Here is a 16,596-nt window from a genome sequence, read left to right as displayed (position 1 = left end):
TAGAGTTAATGAAACTCACTGGAAATATATTGTGTAAAATTTATAACTCACAGACAACATCCGACGCTTAATGGTGTTTTTAATCTTTTCACAAGTCTAAAGTACTCAATTTTTATTCTATTGTATATACTGATGTCGTAATTTACTAGGTCTCAGCTTTATAGAACTTAAATTATATTGAAAAAAAAATTTATCAAATTAAATGAAGTAAATGATACTTTTTCCTATTTTAAGAACATTACTGTTAAAAACTCTAATATGCGAGTAACATTAAAATTAAAATGTTTCATTTTGCATTGTACGAGTTTACATAATACCTTATCTGTGAAAAATTCGAAATTGTGGGTACAGTTCTGAAATACATGTATGTAATTACAGTGTAGTATTTTTAGAACCCTTTTTGTTAATATAACAGTCACACTTTCATATTTAAAGAGCTATGTCATAGTTCTGTTTTTATTTGAATTACTACTCTATTTGATAATTAAAAAATTAACATAATTTAATAAGTTGAGTAACAATTGTACTCTAACATTTTCTTCTATCGATTTTACCATAAGCTTAATAGTTTTTGTGAATCACCGTTGGGGGCCGCCACTGTATTCTCTATTCTAGTAATTTAGATTTAACAGTTTACGAGACTTCAGCGCGTACGCTAATTTCTAACCTAATATCAATGTCATTTGTGCTACTGTACATTCATAGAGTATATACTTTCGAATGCTTTTCAAATCATTCATGATTTGTTAATAAGATCATTTAAAAGAAAAAATGAAGTTACGTGATTACGTTTGCGTTAAAAGATAACATACAAGTTTACAGTAAAATTCATCATAACGATGTAACGTTAAACGAAATCTTTTGAAGTTAACAGTAGGTTTAATGAATATGTACCATAAAATAAGCAACGATTTTTTAATATCTATACGTAATGTTTATATAATATACAACAATCTTTGACTTGTTTGCGAAATTTTATGACACAACGAAAAAAAATTCATTAAAGGATAAAATAGAAAGTGAATGATTCTCAATCGTCACTATGTGTGAAGACGCCCACATTAAAGAGCAATGGCAACTTTTACAAAGTCTTCGCTGTACTGTAGAAGGTTTATTAGTTGATGGTGTTTCAAATGTATGGGATGTTTATGGTGGTTTAAACCGTCTTCACAATGTAATGGAACAAATATTCAAACATGGCTGTCGAATTTTTAATCGAAATGTAAGATAATATTTTCTACTTTGTTTTCCTTCATTATTTTGTTTTTACCTTATACATGTTTTATTGTGTTATCATATTATTCCTTTGTTTGTAATTACACTTAATTGTATTTTGTTTCTCTTTATTGTTTTGTAAGATTGAATCTTTTTGTTGACACATATACTTATAACATATACTCTGTTATAATTGTTTATATTCATAGTAACATTAATGTTTTTTTGTTTCATTAAAGATATTTTATTGTTTATTCTTTTTATATTTAGAGCAATTTCATTGTATCAATGTACTTTTATTAGTTACATAAAAAATGTAATATTAATATTAGAAAAAAAAAAAATAAAAATTAAAATTCATCACAAGGGAGAACCAGATTGTTGGATCTTTATTCAAGGATTAAATTGGCTGCAGCCCTCTGTAGCATTGTCACCTGTTGTTTATGAAACAGAAGATTATCTTTCAAATTTACCAACTAGAATCATATCACATAAAGATATGTTATGGCTATATAAAAGGTAATTATAAGAACTACATTGTTAATTTAATTTACAATGTTTAATAATGAATTATTAACTTAACTTGATAATACAATATAATAATCATTTTAACGTAGTTTGGAAAGTCATTCTTTGTCACATAAGCTTTCATGGCTTTTGTCTGACAAAGAACATTTACTTTCTTGTTTTCATCCATGGGCATTTTTGTGTCAAGAGAACTTAGTTGAAGCTACATTGTTGTGTCTAAGAGCAGTTGAAAGAAATCAACCTATATTACTTACAGAAATTGATCCATCTTTGGTAAGTTGTTCAGAAAGGTTTTATGTCAATATTCATTGCTATGTGTTATATTTATGTAACTTTAGTTTAATTTTTTATTTAATATTTTTGTACTTAGTTTTTACCTTGTTGGATGTCACCTAAAACAAGTCCAAAGAGACATCGTCGATCTTCTTCATATCCAATCAACTTTCCAACTATAAATTTTAGTGTAGCAAGAGATAATGCTATACATATTGAAAAATGTCAATTAGAGTCATTAAAAATAGATTCAGATGATAAAATTATACAACATGGTGATGTTAGTTCAGATGAAAAAAATCAAGAAAAAACATCAGATTCTAAAAAAATGAATGATATACCTTTGAAAACTTGGAGTAGTCTTTCAGCATTGACTAAGCATTGTAAAAATTTAGAAAATAATGTTCCTATAGCTTCATCATATGTTATAGACAATAGTTCACATAAAAGTAATGATTCTCAAACATCTTCTGTTGAATTATCAAAAATAATTACTGTAGACTATGCTGAATTAAAATATTCAACATCAGTTGTTATAAATAATAAACTACTTGTAAAACCAAAAATTCCTATGAGAAAAATGAAAAGTAAAACTAAAATGAAGCAGGATCATGGTGTGAAGAAATCTAGTGAAGATTCTGATATATTAAGCAGTCAGGATATATCAACAAATACAGTAAAAGAATATCGCATTCCATCTTTTATACCAAACCAAACAAGTTCAGATACATGTAATAAAAATTCTACCGAAATTAATGTATCTCAGAAACCAACAAGAAAAACTTCCTTTTTACCAAGATCAGCACCTGAATTCACTAGTCCATGGAGTTTAGAAATTGAAGGGCAGAAAGACATTAGAACACCAAAGAAAAGTTTCATGGAAGATGGAGGGAGCAGTGTTCAACCTATGGCAATAGGATATTTTCCACGTCCTACAGAAGGTCAAAGTTTGACAAGCTTCCTAGCTTCTGCACAATTTTCTAGAGCAAATGCTGAATTGGATAGAGAAAACGCACATTTCAGTGTTTCTGAAGCTATGATAGCTGCCATTGAACAAGTAAAATGTAATAGGCAATGGCGTCTTATGGAAGAAGCAATTGAAGAAAGCGATGAAGAAATAAATAGCTTAAAACAAAGAATACGATTAAGGCGCCGTCAACGACAAGAAGAACGGTACAAAGAAAGGACGTGGAATCGTGAGCTATTGAGTGATTACAAAACAGATACAACTACTGATCAAAGTGTTAGTCCATTATCAACTTCCTCTGAAACTACATCGGAAAATATATCCACAGATGGTATAGAGGATTTAGAAGTAGATGACGAGCAAAATGCAGTAAAACTTAAGAATGCCGGAATTTCTATATCTATGGCATCTTTATATTCAGATGAAGATTTGTTTCAATCATCTGCATATGCTACTAAAAGTAGTAGCATGTCCGCAGAGGGAGTAGCTTTATCGCTTCTTAGCAAATTTAGTGAGAAACAACTACCCAGAGCAAGTGAATTACAATGGTTGGTCTCTGAAAAGGATGCACCGCAAACATTATTACCACTACCAAAAAATTGGCCAATTAGTTCAGATGATTCAGAAAATTCGCAGTCAATTTTATTGCGTGGAACTACAGAATGGGCTCCACCAAGACCTCAAATTATTTTTACACCACATCCTCCACCAATGTAAGTTTATATGTTTAAAAGATGTATATTTTATGCATGGTACATGCGTGTATGCATTATATAGATGTATATATAATTTAATTGTCAATTTAATAATCAATTAAATGTGATATTCCTTATATATAGGCGGCGAACTCTTATAGCTAAACAGAATTACAGGTGTGCAGGATGTGGAGTAAAAGTTGCAATAAAATATGCAAATAAATTTCGTTATTGTGAGTATTTAGGTAGATATTTCTGTACTGGGTGTCATACTAATCAAGTGGCATTCATACCTGGAAAAATTTTATTTAAATGGGATTTTAATAGGTATAAAATTTAATGAGATCATACATATAATGTATAAAATAACATTATTCATTTATTCTTCTTTTATTTAGGTATTCTGTATCAAACTTTTCATATAGACTATTAGATCAAATGACATCAGATCCATTATTTCAAATAAATGACTTAAATCCATCGTTATATAGACGAATAAAACAATTAACTAGGACAAGGCTATTACGTACACAACTATGTTTCTTTAAAGATTTTCTATTTACTTGCCGATTTGCGATAAGGTATAAATTTAATTTTTTTTTTTTTTTTTAATTGTACAAAACACTATTTTGAAATTTATTATCTTCATTAGTATTCAGGGTGTATTGGAAAAGGAACCAAACTACATAATAAGTGAACCTCACGTATATTCCATTCAAGATCTGATGCATGTTAAGTATGGTATTTTACCAATGAGATTACAAGAACTAGTTGAAATGTGTAATATGCATATAATGGGCTGTGAGGTAATATTATAGTAAATATTTATATTTTGAATAAAAACTAATTTATATTAAATATTTATGTTATTAATAGAAACTTATTTTGATTTTAGTTATGCCAAGCTAAGGGATTTATATGCGAATTATGTTATTCTGAAGATGTCATATTTCCGTGGGAACTTTCAAAAGTTAGTAGATGTGAAATGTGCGGTGCATGTTTTCATAAAAAATGTAAGCAGAATTTTAGTAAAGCAGATTGTCGGCGCTGTATTCGCTTACATAATAGACGAATATCTAGAGAAGTACAATTTTGACACACGGTAATGTGGTCTTATGTCATATCTTTGCCTATGAGTATTGAATTTATAATTGAAACTTTATTAAACATTTACAAAATAATTATTTGTAAAAACCAGATGTTTCTAAATTGTACTTTAATTTTTATTTATCATATTTAGTATAAAATAGAAACTACCAATTAATAAGTAAATTCATTAGAGATCTGTATTATGTTGTTAATTATATGTTAAAGCACAGATTATATATTAATATAAAAAATTTAATATATTTATAAATTTTGCGAGTTGAAATATTCAATTATTTAAAACTTTTTAAATCTAGCATTTTATAAAGGAATTTATTTAACGCAATTGTATGTGAATTACAAACGTAGTAAAGACTGAGAAAATGTGATATTTAAAATAATTGTAACTTTATTTTTAAAATATTTCCTATTTATTTTTTCGTTTACACTACGTAATTATTTATTTAGTATTACGTATACTGTTACCAGAGGAAACGATAATAGTTGTAATTTGTTATAATTTGTTTACGAATTTTTAATCTAAGCTATGTAAATTATTTCAATGTTAAAATGTAGTGTAAATATTATTATGTATTTGAAAAATGAATTGTCCTAAGTATTTATATTTTGCTTTTATTTTTTTTAACTATAAATATTAATTTGATAGACGTTTAATATAATTAAAAAAGGAACAAATTATTGCATGTTATAAATATTGATTGTAAAATGGCAATAACACTTTATGTACAATGATTTATAAAAATATTATCTTTATAGCTATAAAAAAAAAAGTCATAAATGCTGTACCTGATTCTCGTCATGATTGAAAGTATGCATTGTTTATTAATGAAAAATTGTTAATACGGTCGAAGTTTATAATAAAATATCAAAAAACTAATGTTTTATGTTTTGTAATTGTTTGTATTATATATTTTGGGCGTGTTAAATTGTATTACAGAAAAATACGAAAAATTAAAAATCATTATTTGATTTTATTAAATTATATCTCGTTTACAATGATCCACATACACACATCTTACAAAATAATAGGTAATAGTACATTCATTGCAGATACAAAAATATAATGATATTATGTACACCACCTAATTTTAATAAGTTTAGAACTGTATAGTTTTCCTACATGGTAAATTTTCATTATAAAGAAATCACTTTAAATTTGACCTAATAGCTGTTAAAAATATGTACACATCGATAACTGTGATCAGTATGTACAATAACCTCTTGGTTTAATATATAACACGCTAAGAAAAAATCTAAATACTTTCTAATGTTAAGTATATAACATGCATAAATATTGTTTATGAGAAAATTTTGATGTGTTTGATTGTACCAAAGTTTTGAATACATTTATATCACAGGTGGTATTTTGTAAAAAAGAATATGCCACGTGTATTCACAGGCACAGTTATAATAACTATGAGATGAGTACATTCAAAAAAAAAAAAGATTTCTATGTTATGCTCGAATTATGTACGCAATTAATTAAAATAATGAAAACAATTTCATGTAAAATGACAAATAATGAGAAATTACTTCCTCTAAAAATTACGAATATTTATATATATATTTAAATTTATTAACTTCGTGCAATTTATCGATATAAAATATTTTAGTTCTTTTCATTCGTAGAAAAAAGGAAATAATCTCTATTTTTTATATTTTTAACTTTATACTGTGTGATGAATAAAAACATATCATATTTGTCGGTATTTTATGTAGCTATTCTTAGGAGCATACAATTTATCATCAGTCTATAAAATGCAACAACGCATAACAATACGCCACACCTCCCATACGGCTTATTAAAATATACATGCCGTATAATTTTCTATGTATTAAATATTTGTATATATGTACCAATTGAATCTATGGTAATGAATCGTATAATAATACTATATATGATAGAAAAAAAAAAAGTAAAAGATTCATTTCAACCTTTACATGCATAAAAATGGTTTTGAAAATATTAATTTTTTAATCAGAATTTTTACGGAGTATAAAAGAGTGGCGATAAAATAAATTTCTCAACAAATAAAAAAAAGAAAAAATTAACTTACAAATACTGAGATTGTAGAATAATATAGAAATTACTAATGTTGTATAAATAACTAAAAAAGAAAAAAAAAAAAATTGAAAAATTACGGTATTTATCGACCCTTTTGGATATATATTAAATTCAAACTGAGCTCACAGTCATTTGATTTTCTGTAGTGTATGAATAATTAACAATTTGAAAATTTTCTTATTACGATTTCGTTATTACACAAATTAACAGTCATCTTAATTTATAAGTTAATGCTCAATGATCTTAAATTCTTCATAAATTTAATTTCAGGTTACCTAGTAATAATTAAGCAATCCTATGTATTATTGCCAACTATATTTCTTTACTTACACTATCTATATATTTAATGTATCTTTTAATGGCAGCTTTGCTACTTCAAAAAATATCCTAGAAGAAAAAGTATTTGAAAGTTTTAATGTTATCTTAAACATTACTTAGTTTTTTCTAAGTAAATATTAATCAATATATTTATATACTTACTTGTGACTATACTTATTACGTACTGTAGTGAGAGCTTCTTTATGTTTTCGATGTAACCCTTGATTTAAAAGATTCACGATATCTAGTATGTCATCAACTTTATAACCACTATAATATTCTAAAGTTGGAGTCCAACTTCCTAGATCTTTCATTTGCATTGCAAGTAATAGTGCAGCCGCGGCCATTTTACTGTCGCTGAACATTATTGTCGCATAATCCATCAATGAAAATTCCAAAATATATCGAGCTAAAGTTAATGTTGGCATTGACACTTTTGCACACTGTTTATGAATAATATAATTATTATAATATATTGCAGTATGGTACAAATATAGGAATATTTACGAAGGAAAGTTATCAACATAACTCACTCTGGCGTATCGTCTAAGAAATCGATAAGAAAGAGGTATACCAAGATCAAAATCAATAACTTTTAATATACTCATTTCCATTCTAATTAATTCTCTTTGCGTGTAAGCACCGTCACATATATACAAAAAATCTTCTACCATTGGAGGTATTCTTTCCTAAAAACATCACAGCATGTAAAGATCAATTGAACAATAAAGAAACGACCTTATGTAAAGATTAATGACTTAATTTCTTATTCATTTTTCTTATTCAAAAATTGTAAATTTAATTTCGATACTAACATCATATTTGCTTGATATGAAAAGACTTGCAGCGCCTAACAATTGTAATGTTTCTTTTCCAACAGTTACTTTTGTTAAATATAGATCAACTAATTTCACAGCTAGATATAAAGTTTCATGATTCAGTTCAAAAGATTCTTGAACTTCTACCATCCAATCAACTAATAAGGCTCTCATCCATCGTGAAAGGCACACTTGTCTTTCCATATAATCTCCAATAGGAAATAAATGTTCTCTATCTTTTAAGTAATTGAAAATATCCATGGCATAGTGTGAAACTTGAAATGGATCCAACCAATTTTCTGCATCAAAATCCCATTGAACTCCTTCAGGTAATATTCTCTCAGGTGGAGCATCTAACTGAGCTGCTACTGTTTTTTCTTGAGTTTCTCTAGGTACTTTAAGTTCACTTGATTTATCTATTTTTTCTGTTTTTTCATTTTCTTCAGACTATTCAAACATTTTATAAAATATTTAATAATTTCATAAGATTATAAACATAGCAAATATAATGTAATATAAAAAATGACTCACCTGAATATTGCTTTTCCTGGACTTCTTTGTACTGTCATCCCCTACTTCTTCTAATGCACTTACATACAAAGAACTGTCCTCTGACTTTTCTAAATCTAAACTACGTCTAACATTTAAAATTTTACTAGGTAATTCAGTTTTCTCGTCATCCTTTTTTATTGATTTCACACGAGGCACTGGCTTTGGTTTTTGAGGTACTACCTCTGGCTTGGTCACAATTTTTTCAAGCGTTCTAATAGAACTTGTCTGCGCAAAAGGTTTTACTTGAGTAACAAATGTCTTTTTAACTGTTTTCTTTGGTTCTTGTGTTTGATGTGTTCCCAATGTTTTTCCAATTGCCTGTTATTTTATACAGAAAAAAAAATTAATATTTTGTAAGATTTTTATTAAAGAAAATTAAAAGGAGAAAAAGGGAAGTTAAAATAACATACATTAGTGATATTTCCTAATGCATATCTTTTTGTTGTTTTTTCCTTTGATGGCGATGCTTCTGCTTTCCTTTTTATACGAGGATCTTTACTAGGAACAGATGCCTTGAGTAAAGTATTATTTACTGCAGAATTTTGACTTCTTGTAGTTATTCTCTTTCTTGTGTTTGTTGCATTACTACCACCTTGTTTATTTTGCACATTTAAAACTTTTGATGGTGCCATTCTTATAAATCCTTGAAATTAAAAAATTCGTTTTTTCGCTATGTAAGGAAAAATTATTAGTTAATCAGATTTAAGCTGTTATTTTATATTACAAGTAATACAGTAAAAATTATTGAAATAATTGTTTATTAGAAAATATTTAACTATTAGAAATAAAATTAAATAATATTACATTTTGATGACTGAATATTTTAATTAAAAATTAGAATTTGGTCAACTTACCGAAGTTTTACACATCGACCATTCTGCATGATTTTTAAACATGTTAAAAAGTACGATATTTCAAGCAACTTTTTCTTTTACACGAAAACTAGGGCAGACCTAGTTTTCGTGATATCAAGGAACACAGAGCAATTTGTTACAACACATTACAGTTTAGGTTAAATGAATAATAAGGTAAACAATTGCCGAGCAATATATAAACAAAGTCTAAACAATTGCCGAGCGATAAGTAAATAAAGCGGATGCCATGTCTACTACGTTTGTGTATGTACTTACTCACGTGTACGTATAGCCAAACTGCGATGTATTGTACTAATATATTTTCCTCGATATCTCGGAAATTAACCAGATTTTTTCGTGTAAAAGAAAATATTGCTTAAAATATTGTTGTTTTTAAGATACTTAAAAATTATGCAAATCGATTGCTGTGTAAAATTTCGACAAGTTCACATAGAATTTTTCTCAACAATGGAGAGATGCGTTACAATATGTTGAGATAACGTTCAGAATTTATCTAAAATTATGCCATGTTATTATATAAATATAGCTATATAAAATAACATTTCAATATCAATAAATTTAAAAAAATAAAAATATAATATTTTGTAATAAAATACACGATTTTATTAAGAATATATTGTACATAAGGGAGGTAACACTTTAGATTCGATAATTCAATAAATTCACTCGTTTATAACCTCACAAGGGTAACTTTATAATACTTAATTCAATACTTAATCAATTTGTTTAAAAATTGAAGACACTTTCTGTGATAAATCGAAAGATTTCTCTACATTCTTTGTACATGGATTTTGATAGTTAACTTAAGTCATAAAACGATGCATTCACGACGAAAAAAAACGCGGGAACATAAATAAAGAATTTGTGATTAAATAAAATACAAAGATAGGAGTTTCAATATTGTTCGAAACTATCGATGCTATCTCTGAAAATAATATCAATGAAAAAAGAAAATAATAAAATAAAGCGATAAATTCAAGTGATAAATTCATCATGACTGCCATAAAGACACGATTGCCAAAACGAACTAAAACTTTATTAATTTACACTGCAAAAAAATCAAATTTGCATAGGTCATTTTTTTATGATAAATGGATTATTTTAATTTACCTGTAGGTATGAATTATGACTTGATGTGCTCCGGTTCAATGATATTTTTCATTTATAAAATTCTTGTGCTACTAATACGTTGCTGTGGTGCCCATTTGTCTCATCAGAGCAACTGAAGTTGACGCTGTTCAAAATATCACAGTAACTGTTAATGCTTTTTCTGATTGGTCTGCTTCAATTTGTGACAACCAATCAGAGACGTAGAAGTAATTCTGAACGCCGCCTATCGACAGAATATATAGTTGAATACTGCTTCGTTTGTCCCAAACACTATTGGTTTTTTTCTATTTTATATAATTAATGACTTGTATTATACTTCAACAATGAAAGTGTGATTTAAAATAATTCAATATAAGGTATGCTCTATTTACAGGTTACATATTACCGAAGTACAATAATTTAACCTACTTAATTTATGGTTAGATGAAACATTGCATTTTACATGTATGAAAATTTATATGTTATAATGAATAAACATATGCAAGACACTTGTGAGTAATTTTCTGTTATTCACACTACTATATTTATACTGCAAACAATCGATTTCACGTATATAGCATGGATACGATATTTTTAATAAACAATTAATCTTTGACCTGTATTTAGTTGTTCACGTTAAAGTGACACACTCAACTAGAAACATGGGTTGATTGTACAATCGTAAAAGTATAGTCAAAAGTATTTCGTTTTTTTTTTTTTGGTATTTGGTAACCTAACTAATCATGATCTTTGTTTAGATATTGTGAAAACTTATTACATACCAAGTATTTATCATATATTTTTTCATATGTGTGCCTCTTTGTCTACCGTGCTCTGGATTTCGTACAGCTTTATTGGTTTGTGATTTTATGGACAACTGAGAATGCAAAGTGAACGTTTTGTAGTTAAATACGTAACAGTAAACAATTGTTTTGCTTATTTACCGGACACCTGGCTACGTAAATCGGAAACTAAGGTTGGTATTTTATTCTCTTAATTATCTAGAGAACGTATGTATCGAAAAACATATATTATACATATAGCAATAGATAGAAAATCTTATACACCAATTGGAATTCCACGAGTTGATTTTGGGTGTAATGATATATTTTCTCGCTAGATGTCGAGATTAATTTTGTCTTTAATTAAAAAAAAGTCTCTTTCTTGAAAGCATTTCAGTGATTGTGATTTGTTGATTAGCGATAATAGTTTCGAATATTGTCACTTTATTTCAAATAATAATTTAAACATCCATATTAATAATATTTCTATTACCACCTTATGATAAAGGAGGAAAATGTAAATTGTCGGTAACTAGTTAACCGTACATTTATCTTAGTTCGATAAAACAAATTTCTGTAATTCTAACTTTATCGATACATAAGCTTCCTTTTTTTTTTTAAATAATTGTGTAGAAATTCCATATTACGAATTGCAGGAGAATGTAATTAAAATAGCACATAAAGATAAAACGTATTACATGTCCTGTAATATAAGGCCGAATCTTAATGAAATATTGTGTCTTGGTACGACTTTTGCAAGAAGCTTAAAAATCAAAGAAGATGACGAAGTATTTGTATCTTTTCTGAAGGATGTTCCACTTTTAACAAAAATTTATGTTGCACCTCTAACTGCCAATGATCGAGAAATTTTGGTGGGTCAAAGGAAATTATTTGCAATTAAAATAACGTTTCTGTTTTTCTTTTCTTTTCGCGCATTCAACTTTGTATAATAAAATTCCAATGTCCTTAGGAATTACAAATGGAGAAAGTGCAGTCGACATTGCTCAGTCAGATTCGAGTGGTAGCAGAGGGACAGCCGATTGTTGCATGGGTTTCACGACATTCTTGCATAACATTAATCGTAGGCAAGTATCAGGATTCGTTATACCTGCCGGTGATTATGTAAATGTTCCAAGTCACGTGTTTCGTTTCGAAATATCAGAAGTCTCAGGCTTCAAATATATCATAAATTTAAAAATTAATTACGACTAAGCTACAAATTCGATCGAACCGTTCAATTGTTTGTCACTTTGTCGAAAATAGCTTTACTTTCACTTGTATTCTCAGATCAAATTTTGATAGTTTTATTCTCGAATGAAATGACAATAGTTTTATTTTTAAGTAAAACTTTGATACTTTTGCTTCTACTTTGTTGCAAGCTACACGAATAAAATCGTCTTTTTTCAATTATTGATTTACATCACTTTCATGATTGCTGGTATTGTTTCCTTGATTATTTTATTAACCTCTTAGAATCCTTTCCTTTTCACAGAGTCGATGGAACCGATGGTTAAATGTGGCAAACTCGAACAATTTTCTGAGGTGCATGTGGCTAATACAATAGCAAACGTAAAAAGTAACAATTCAAACGAGGATTCCAAAGAGTCAGTCGGTATTACCAACAATTTACTCTCCATCCTCAAGAAGCTTTTATCAAAAAATGACCGATATTCGAATAAAACAGAAGCAGATGAAACAGTCAGAAATTATCAACTTTTACAAAGCTTTCGCAATAAGAATCTACCCATGATTTATCGCGTCCATCCAATGTCTCGAATGGCTGCAGTCGAACAGCTGCAAGGGAACATCTTTGATGAGATCGCGCGATGCCCTTATCACGTGTTCGTTTCGAGAAACCAGGCGCCAAAATTTCCTTTCGATTTCGCCGTTTGTCGTATAAAAAAGATTCCGGAAGATAAGCAGCAGAATCTAAATAGCACGAGTTTTCTCACCAACGACGAATCACCTGTCCCGAAGTTCTCTACGGAATTCAAAGTTAGAATGTTCATTTTGGATGATCTGTTGGAGAGGTCCTCTATCTTGGACAGGGACTATTTCAACGTTAATTTTCGTGATAAAAGCGTTTACGTATCGGAGAGCTTACGGATCGGTTTGAATTTAAGGATAGGTGGAAAAGTGAGCTTGGTGGTATTGGATAGTTCTGAGACGTCTGGTTCTGAAACGTCTGGACCGTCTTTCCTCGAGCTGTTTTCATGCAAGAACTCGGTGTCTGAGGAAGATTTCACGAATTACGTTAAAACACATTCCGTGTACAAAGAATTACTGATCAACTCTCGTGCCCCGATTGTTATGGATAATGGAAATTCTTGCGTGGTGAAAATTTCGCCGGAAGACTGCACGTTCGCCACGATCGACGAGGCTAACTTGAAGGATGTGAAGATATACATGAGATCGGTGAACGAGATAAGCCAACTTGAGGTACCTGAGCACTTGAATCGCAAATGTTCTCGTTTAGGAAAGATATCCAGAAGGTATATCGATTTATTTTTTTATCTTGGTTATTGTGTTTTTTATTCACGCTAGATAATGGATAAATTTTATAAAGCGTTTCGAAAACGGTATAACGAAGAGGCATAATTATCCTCATTGCTTTCCTATGTGAAGAAAAACATCTCGTATAATTTATGATATATTTTATTCGTGAATTTTGAGCTCGGAATTTTCTTGTTTCGTTATATTTCTTGTCCTTTCTTTTTTTGCGGTAACGTATCGTCTGTTCCAGGTATTTAAATAATGTGTTAGCTGAATGTCAACTCGCCTTAGATCTCAGTCTAAGTTTACACAGGCGACTACCTTTCGCATACGATCGCGAAAATATCATAATTTCTGGCGCGATTGGCTCTGGTAAAACGACCATCTGCAAAATGCTTATCGAATATTTGCAAAATCCGCCGTATTTCGTACACACTCGTATGATTAATTGTAGATCCTTGAAAGGTAGATTATTTATCAGATTTAATTCCTACGTTTGATCGTGATTTTCTAAAGAGAATTCGCGATCTTTCACCATATTTTGCCAAAGTATCGTTATATTTTCATAGGAAAGAAAGCTGAGATGTTGCAAAAAGTTATTACGACCGCTCTAGCCGAATGCATCTATTATCAGCCTTCGGTATTATTTCTGGATGACATAGAATCTATCACGAATGCGTCGATAAACGACGAGGAGAATACGCCAGATGCCATAAATGCTGCCAGGTATTTCCCTCCTCTCTGTTCTGTCTCCATAAAAAGGATAAAATTATGGAAATACATAGCAATTTCTTGCCATCAGGATCACGGATATGTTGGTTAATACAGTGACACAGTATCAAGAAGCTCACCAGGTATCAATAGTCGCCACGTGTGCGAGCATCAACGGTATAGGTCAGAGATTAAAGCCAGCTAGGGGTTGCCACTTTTTTAGGACAGTTTTATCTATCCCCAATTTGGAAAAGGTATTTGATTCCGTTGAACTTGTCATCGAATTTTAATTTTTTTACTACGAGGAACGTACACTTACCGAGAAGAGTTCGCGAATTTTTGTATATTCTTTAAATATCTTTCGAAATACGCGTGTTAAAAATAAAAGTAAGGCGAAGAGGTAACATAGATAATTAAATGCACCATGATTAAATGGCAGTATTAGGAAATACAGACATATCTTATACTTTGATATCGAAGAAGCTTGCTGGGTGAAAGTCGTGAACTGAAAATGGAACTAAAAGATTCGGTGGAGGATTAATTTGACTAGAAAGTCGAGATAAATAAATCAGATCGCGATCAGCGTTTCCATCCGTGATGTAATGCATCTTCTCTAATTAGGCGGATAGAATCGATATTTTGCAATTAATGCTCGGGGACAAGTTGTACGTGCTTGGAGATGTGAATTGGGATTACTATGGAAACAAGACCGAGGGATGGATGGTTCAGGATCTCGTGGATATGGCTGAGAAGGCTGCGTTCGCTGCTTGGAAGCGTCATGGTAATCAAAATTTACCATAACCACCTTCGTTTACGACGAATAAGGAATTAAAGTATTTAAATTAGTTTGAATTATATTAATACTTATAATTGAAATAGTTTTCTTTTATTAATGTTTAATATGCAATTATCGTAAAAATTTTTACGTAGCTCCAAAAATGAAATATCGAGTCATAGGATTTTTCACGTGGACACGATCTTTGTAATATTTCGTTTGAAACACGAACGATTGATTCGCAATTGTAAGGTAAATATTTGTAACGTTAATTTCTACGCTACAGGTACCTCTAAGCCTCCTATCATGGTCGCAGAAGAAGATATGGCGGTCGCTATGAAGAATTGTACGCCGATGTCTTTGCAAGGTGTACAATTGTACAAAGGCGCGGGTCATGTTTGGTCGGATATTGGTGGCCTCGGTGAAGTGAAAAGATCTCTCGTAGAGATTTTACAGTGGCCACTGAAATATCCCGAGATATTCAAGAATGCTCCTATCAAGCTGCAAAATGGCGTTTTATTGTACGGCATGCCGGGAACGGGGAAAACGATGCTCGCCAAAGCGATTGCTAACGAGTGCGGTGTTAATTTAATCAGCGTTAAGGTAATTTATATAAAGAGAAGTTATTTGAACTTCTGCCCCTGTTTTTATTCGACTTGGTAATTTAACTACCATATATGAATGTTTATTTTAGGGTCCAGAATTGTTGTCGAAATATATCGGTGTTAGCGAAGAGTCTGTCAGGAATGTGTTCGAAAGGTAAAACGAAAATAATTAAGTATAACATAATTTCGTATCTATGTGAATAAAAGATAATGTGAATTTTGTTGGTAAAAATTGTATGGCAATTGTAAAAGTAAAGTGCTCAAATTATTTTAACTCGTTCCAGTATTAAAATTACGCGTAATGAATATCGTACATATTATACACTTGAAATTGTAAAATTTGCAGGGCTCTTCGAGCAAAACCATGTGTTCTATTCTTCGACGAATTTGATAGTCTTGCTCCCAGGTAAATTCGTCATGATACGATAAAATAAAATTGCTTTACTCGTTTGTTTATGGATAATTTTTAGATGCTTATGCATATGTTTGTTGTAATTTATTTTAGACGTGGCCACGATAGCACTGGCGTCACCGATCGTGTGGTGAACCAATTGTTGACGCAAATGGACGGAGTTGAGGACAGGGAAGGTGTCGCGGTCGTAGCAGCGTCATCAAGGCCAGATTTATTGGACCCAGCTCTGCTGAGACCTGGACGTCTCGACAAAGTGTTGTATTGTCCACTTCCAGATGAGGCACGTAGCTCTTAGCTATATCTTTCTTCTTACACG

The 16,596-nt window shown here is 30.1% G+C and overlaps 3 protein-coding genes across 5 annotated transcripts in view; 2 read left to right on the top strand and 1 right to left on the bottom strand.

Moving 5' to 3' along the window:
- The first annotated feature begins 1,013 nt into the window (after positions 1–1,013).
- Rubicon (run domain Beclin-1-interacting and cysteine-rich domain-containing protein rubicon) lies at positions 1,014–4,774 on the top strand. Its single transcript, XM_017899335.1, has 8 exons — positions 1,014–1,222; positions 1,583–1,734; positions 1,833–2,016; positions 2,114–3,696; positions 3,823–4,005; positions 4,077–4,259; positions 4,331–4,484; positions 4,574–4,774. Exons 1-8 carry the CDS (start codon positions 1,043–1,045, stop codon positions 4,772–4,774), a joined length of 2,820 nt encoding a protein of 939 aa, XP_017754824.1. The 5' UTR covers positions 1,014–1,042.
- A 2,411-nt stretch (positions 4,775–7,185) lies between these two features.
- CycB3 (cyclin B3) lies at positions 7,186–11,315 on the bottom strand. 3 transcript variants are annotated; one of them, XM_017899310.1, is made up of 8 exons: positions 11,285–11,315; positions 10,524–10,746; positions 8,949–9,181; positions 8,518–8,856; positions 7,984–8,433; positions 7,702–7,857; positions 7,331–7,611; positions 7,186–7,237 (listed from the first exon to the last, which is right to left on the bottom strand). In XM_017899310.1, the coding sequence occupies exons 3-8, from the start codon at positions 9,168–9,170 to the stop codon at positions 7,186–7,188; spliced, it is 1,500 nt and encodes a 499-aa protein (XP_017754799.1). In that variant the 5' UTR covers positions 9,171–9,181; positions 10,524–10,746; positions 11,285–11,315. The 3 variants fall into 3 exon arrangements, with proteins under 3 accessions (XP_017754799.1, XP_017754800.1, XP_017754801.1); XM_017899311.1 differs by lacking the exon at positions 11,285–11,315 and adding an exon at positions 11,120–11,157; XM_017899312.1 differs by lacking the exon at positions 11,285–11,315 and adding an exon at positions 10,932–10,963.
- A 48-nt stretch (positions 11,316–11,363) lies between these two features.
- Pex1 (peroxisomal biogenesis factor 1) overlaps positions 11,364–16,596 on the top strand; it is a 7,519-nt gene continuing 2,286 nt past the window's right edge. Inside the window, exons 1-12 of the mRNA XM_017899313.1 lie at positions 11,364–11,478; positions 11,941–12,156; positions 12,255–12,369; positions 12,777–13,776; positions 14,028–14,242; positions 14,347–14,503; positions 14,580–14,742; positions 15,110–15,269; positions 15,550–15,866; positions 15,958–16,022; positions 16,215–16,274; positions 16,374–16,560. Of these exons, the coding sequence (XP_017754802.1) occupies positions 11,386–11,478; positions 11,941–12,156; positions 12,255–12,369; positions 12,777–13,776; positions 14,028–14,242; positions 14,347–14,503; positions 14,580–14,742; positions 15,110–15,269; positions 15,550–15,866; positions 15,958–16,022; positions 16,215–16,274; positions 16,374–16,560 (2,748 nt within the window). The 5' untranslated portion in view covers positions 11,364–11,385. The remainder of the gene's footprint in view (positions 11,479–11,940; positions 12,157–12,254; positions 12,370–12,776; positions 13,777–14,027; positions 14,243–14,346; positions 14,504–14,579; positions 14,743–15,109; positions 15,270–15,549; positions 15,867–15,957; positions 16,023–16,214; positions 16,275–16,373; positions 16,561–16,596) is intronic.

This window comes from Eufriesea mexicana, unplaced genomic scaffold, assembly GCF_001483705.2.
Source record: "Eufriesea mexicana isolate 0111107269 unplaced genomic scaffold, ASM148370v2 scaffold812, whole genome shotgun sequence".
Taxonomy (NCBI): domain Eukaryota; kingdom Metazoa; phylum Arthropoda; class Insecta; order Hymenoptera; family Apidae; genus Eufriesea; species Eufriesea mexicana.
The sequence above is the reverse complement of the archived record's forward strand: the minus strand, read 5'-3'. Positions and strand labels throughout refer to the sequence as shown.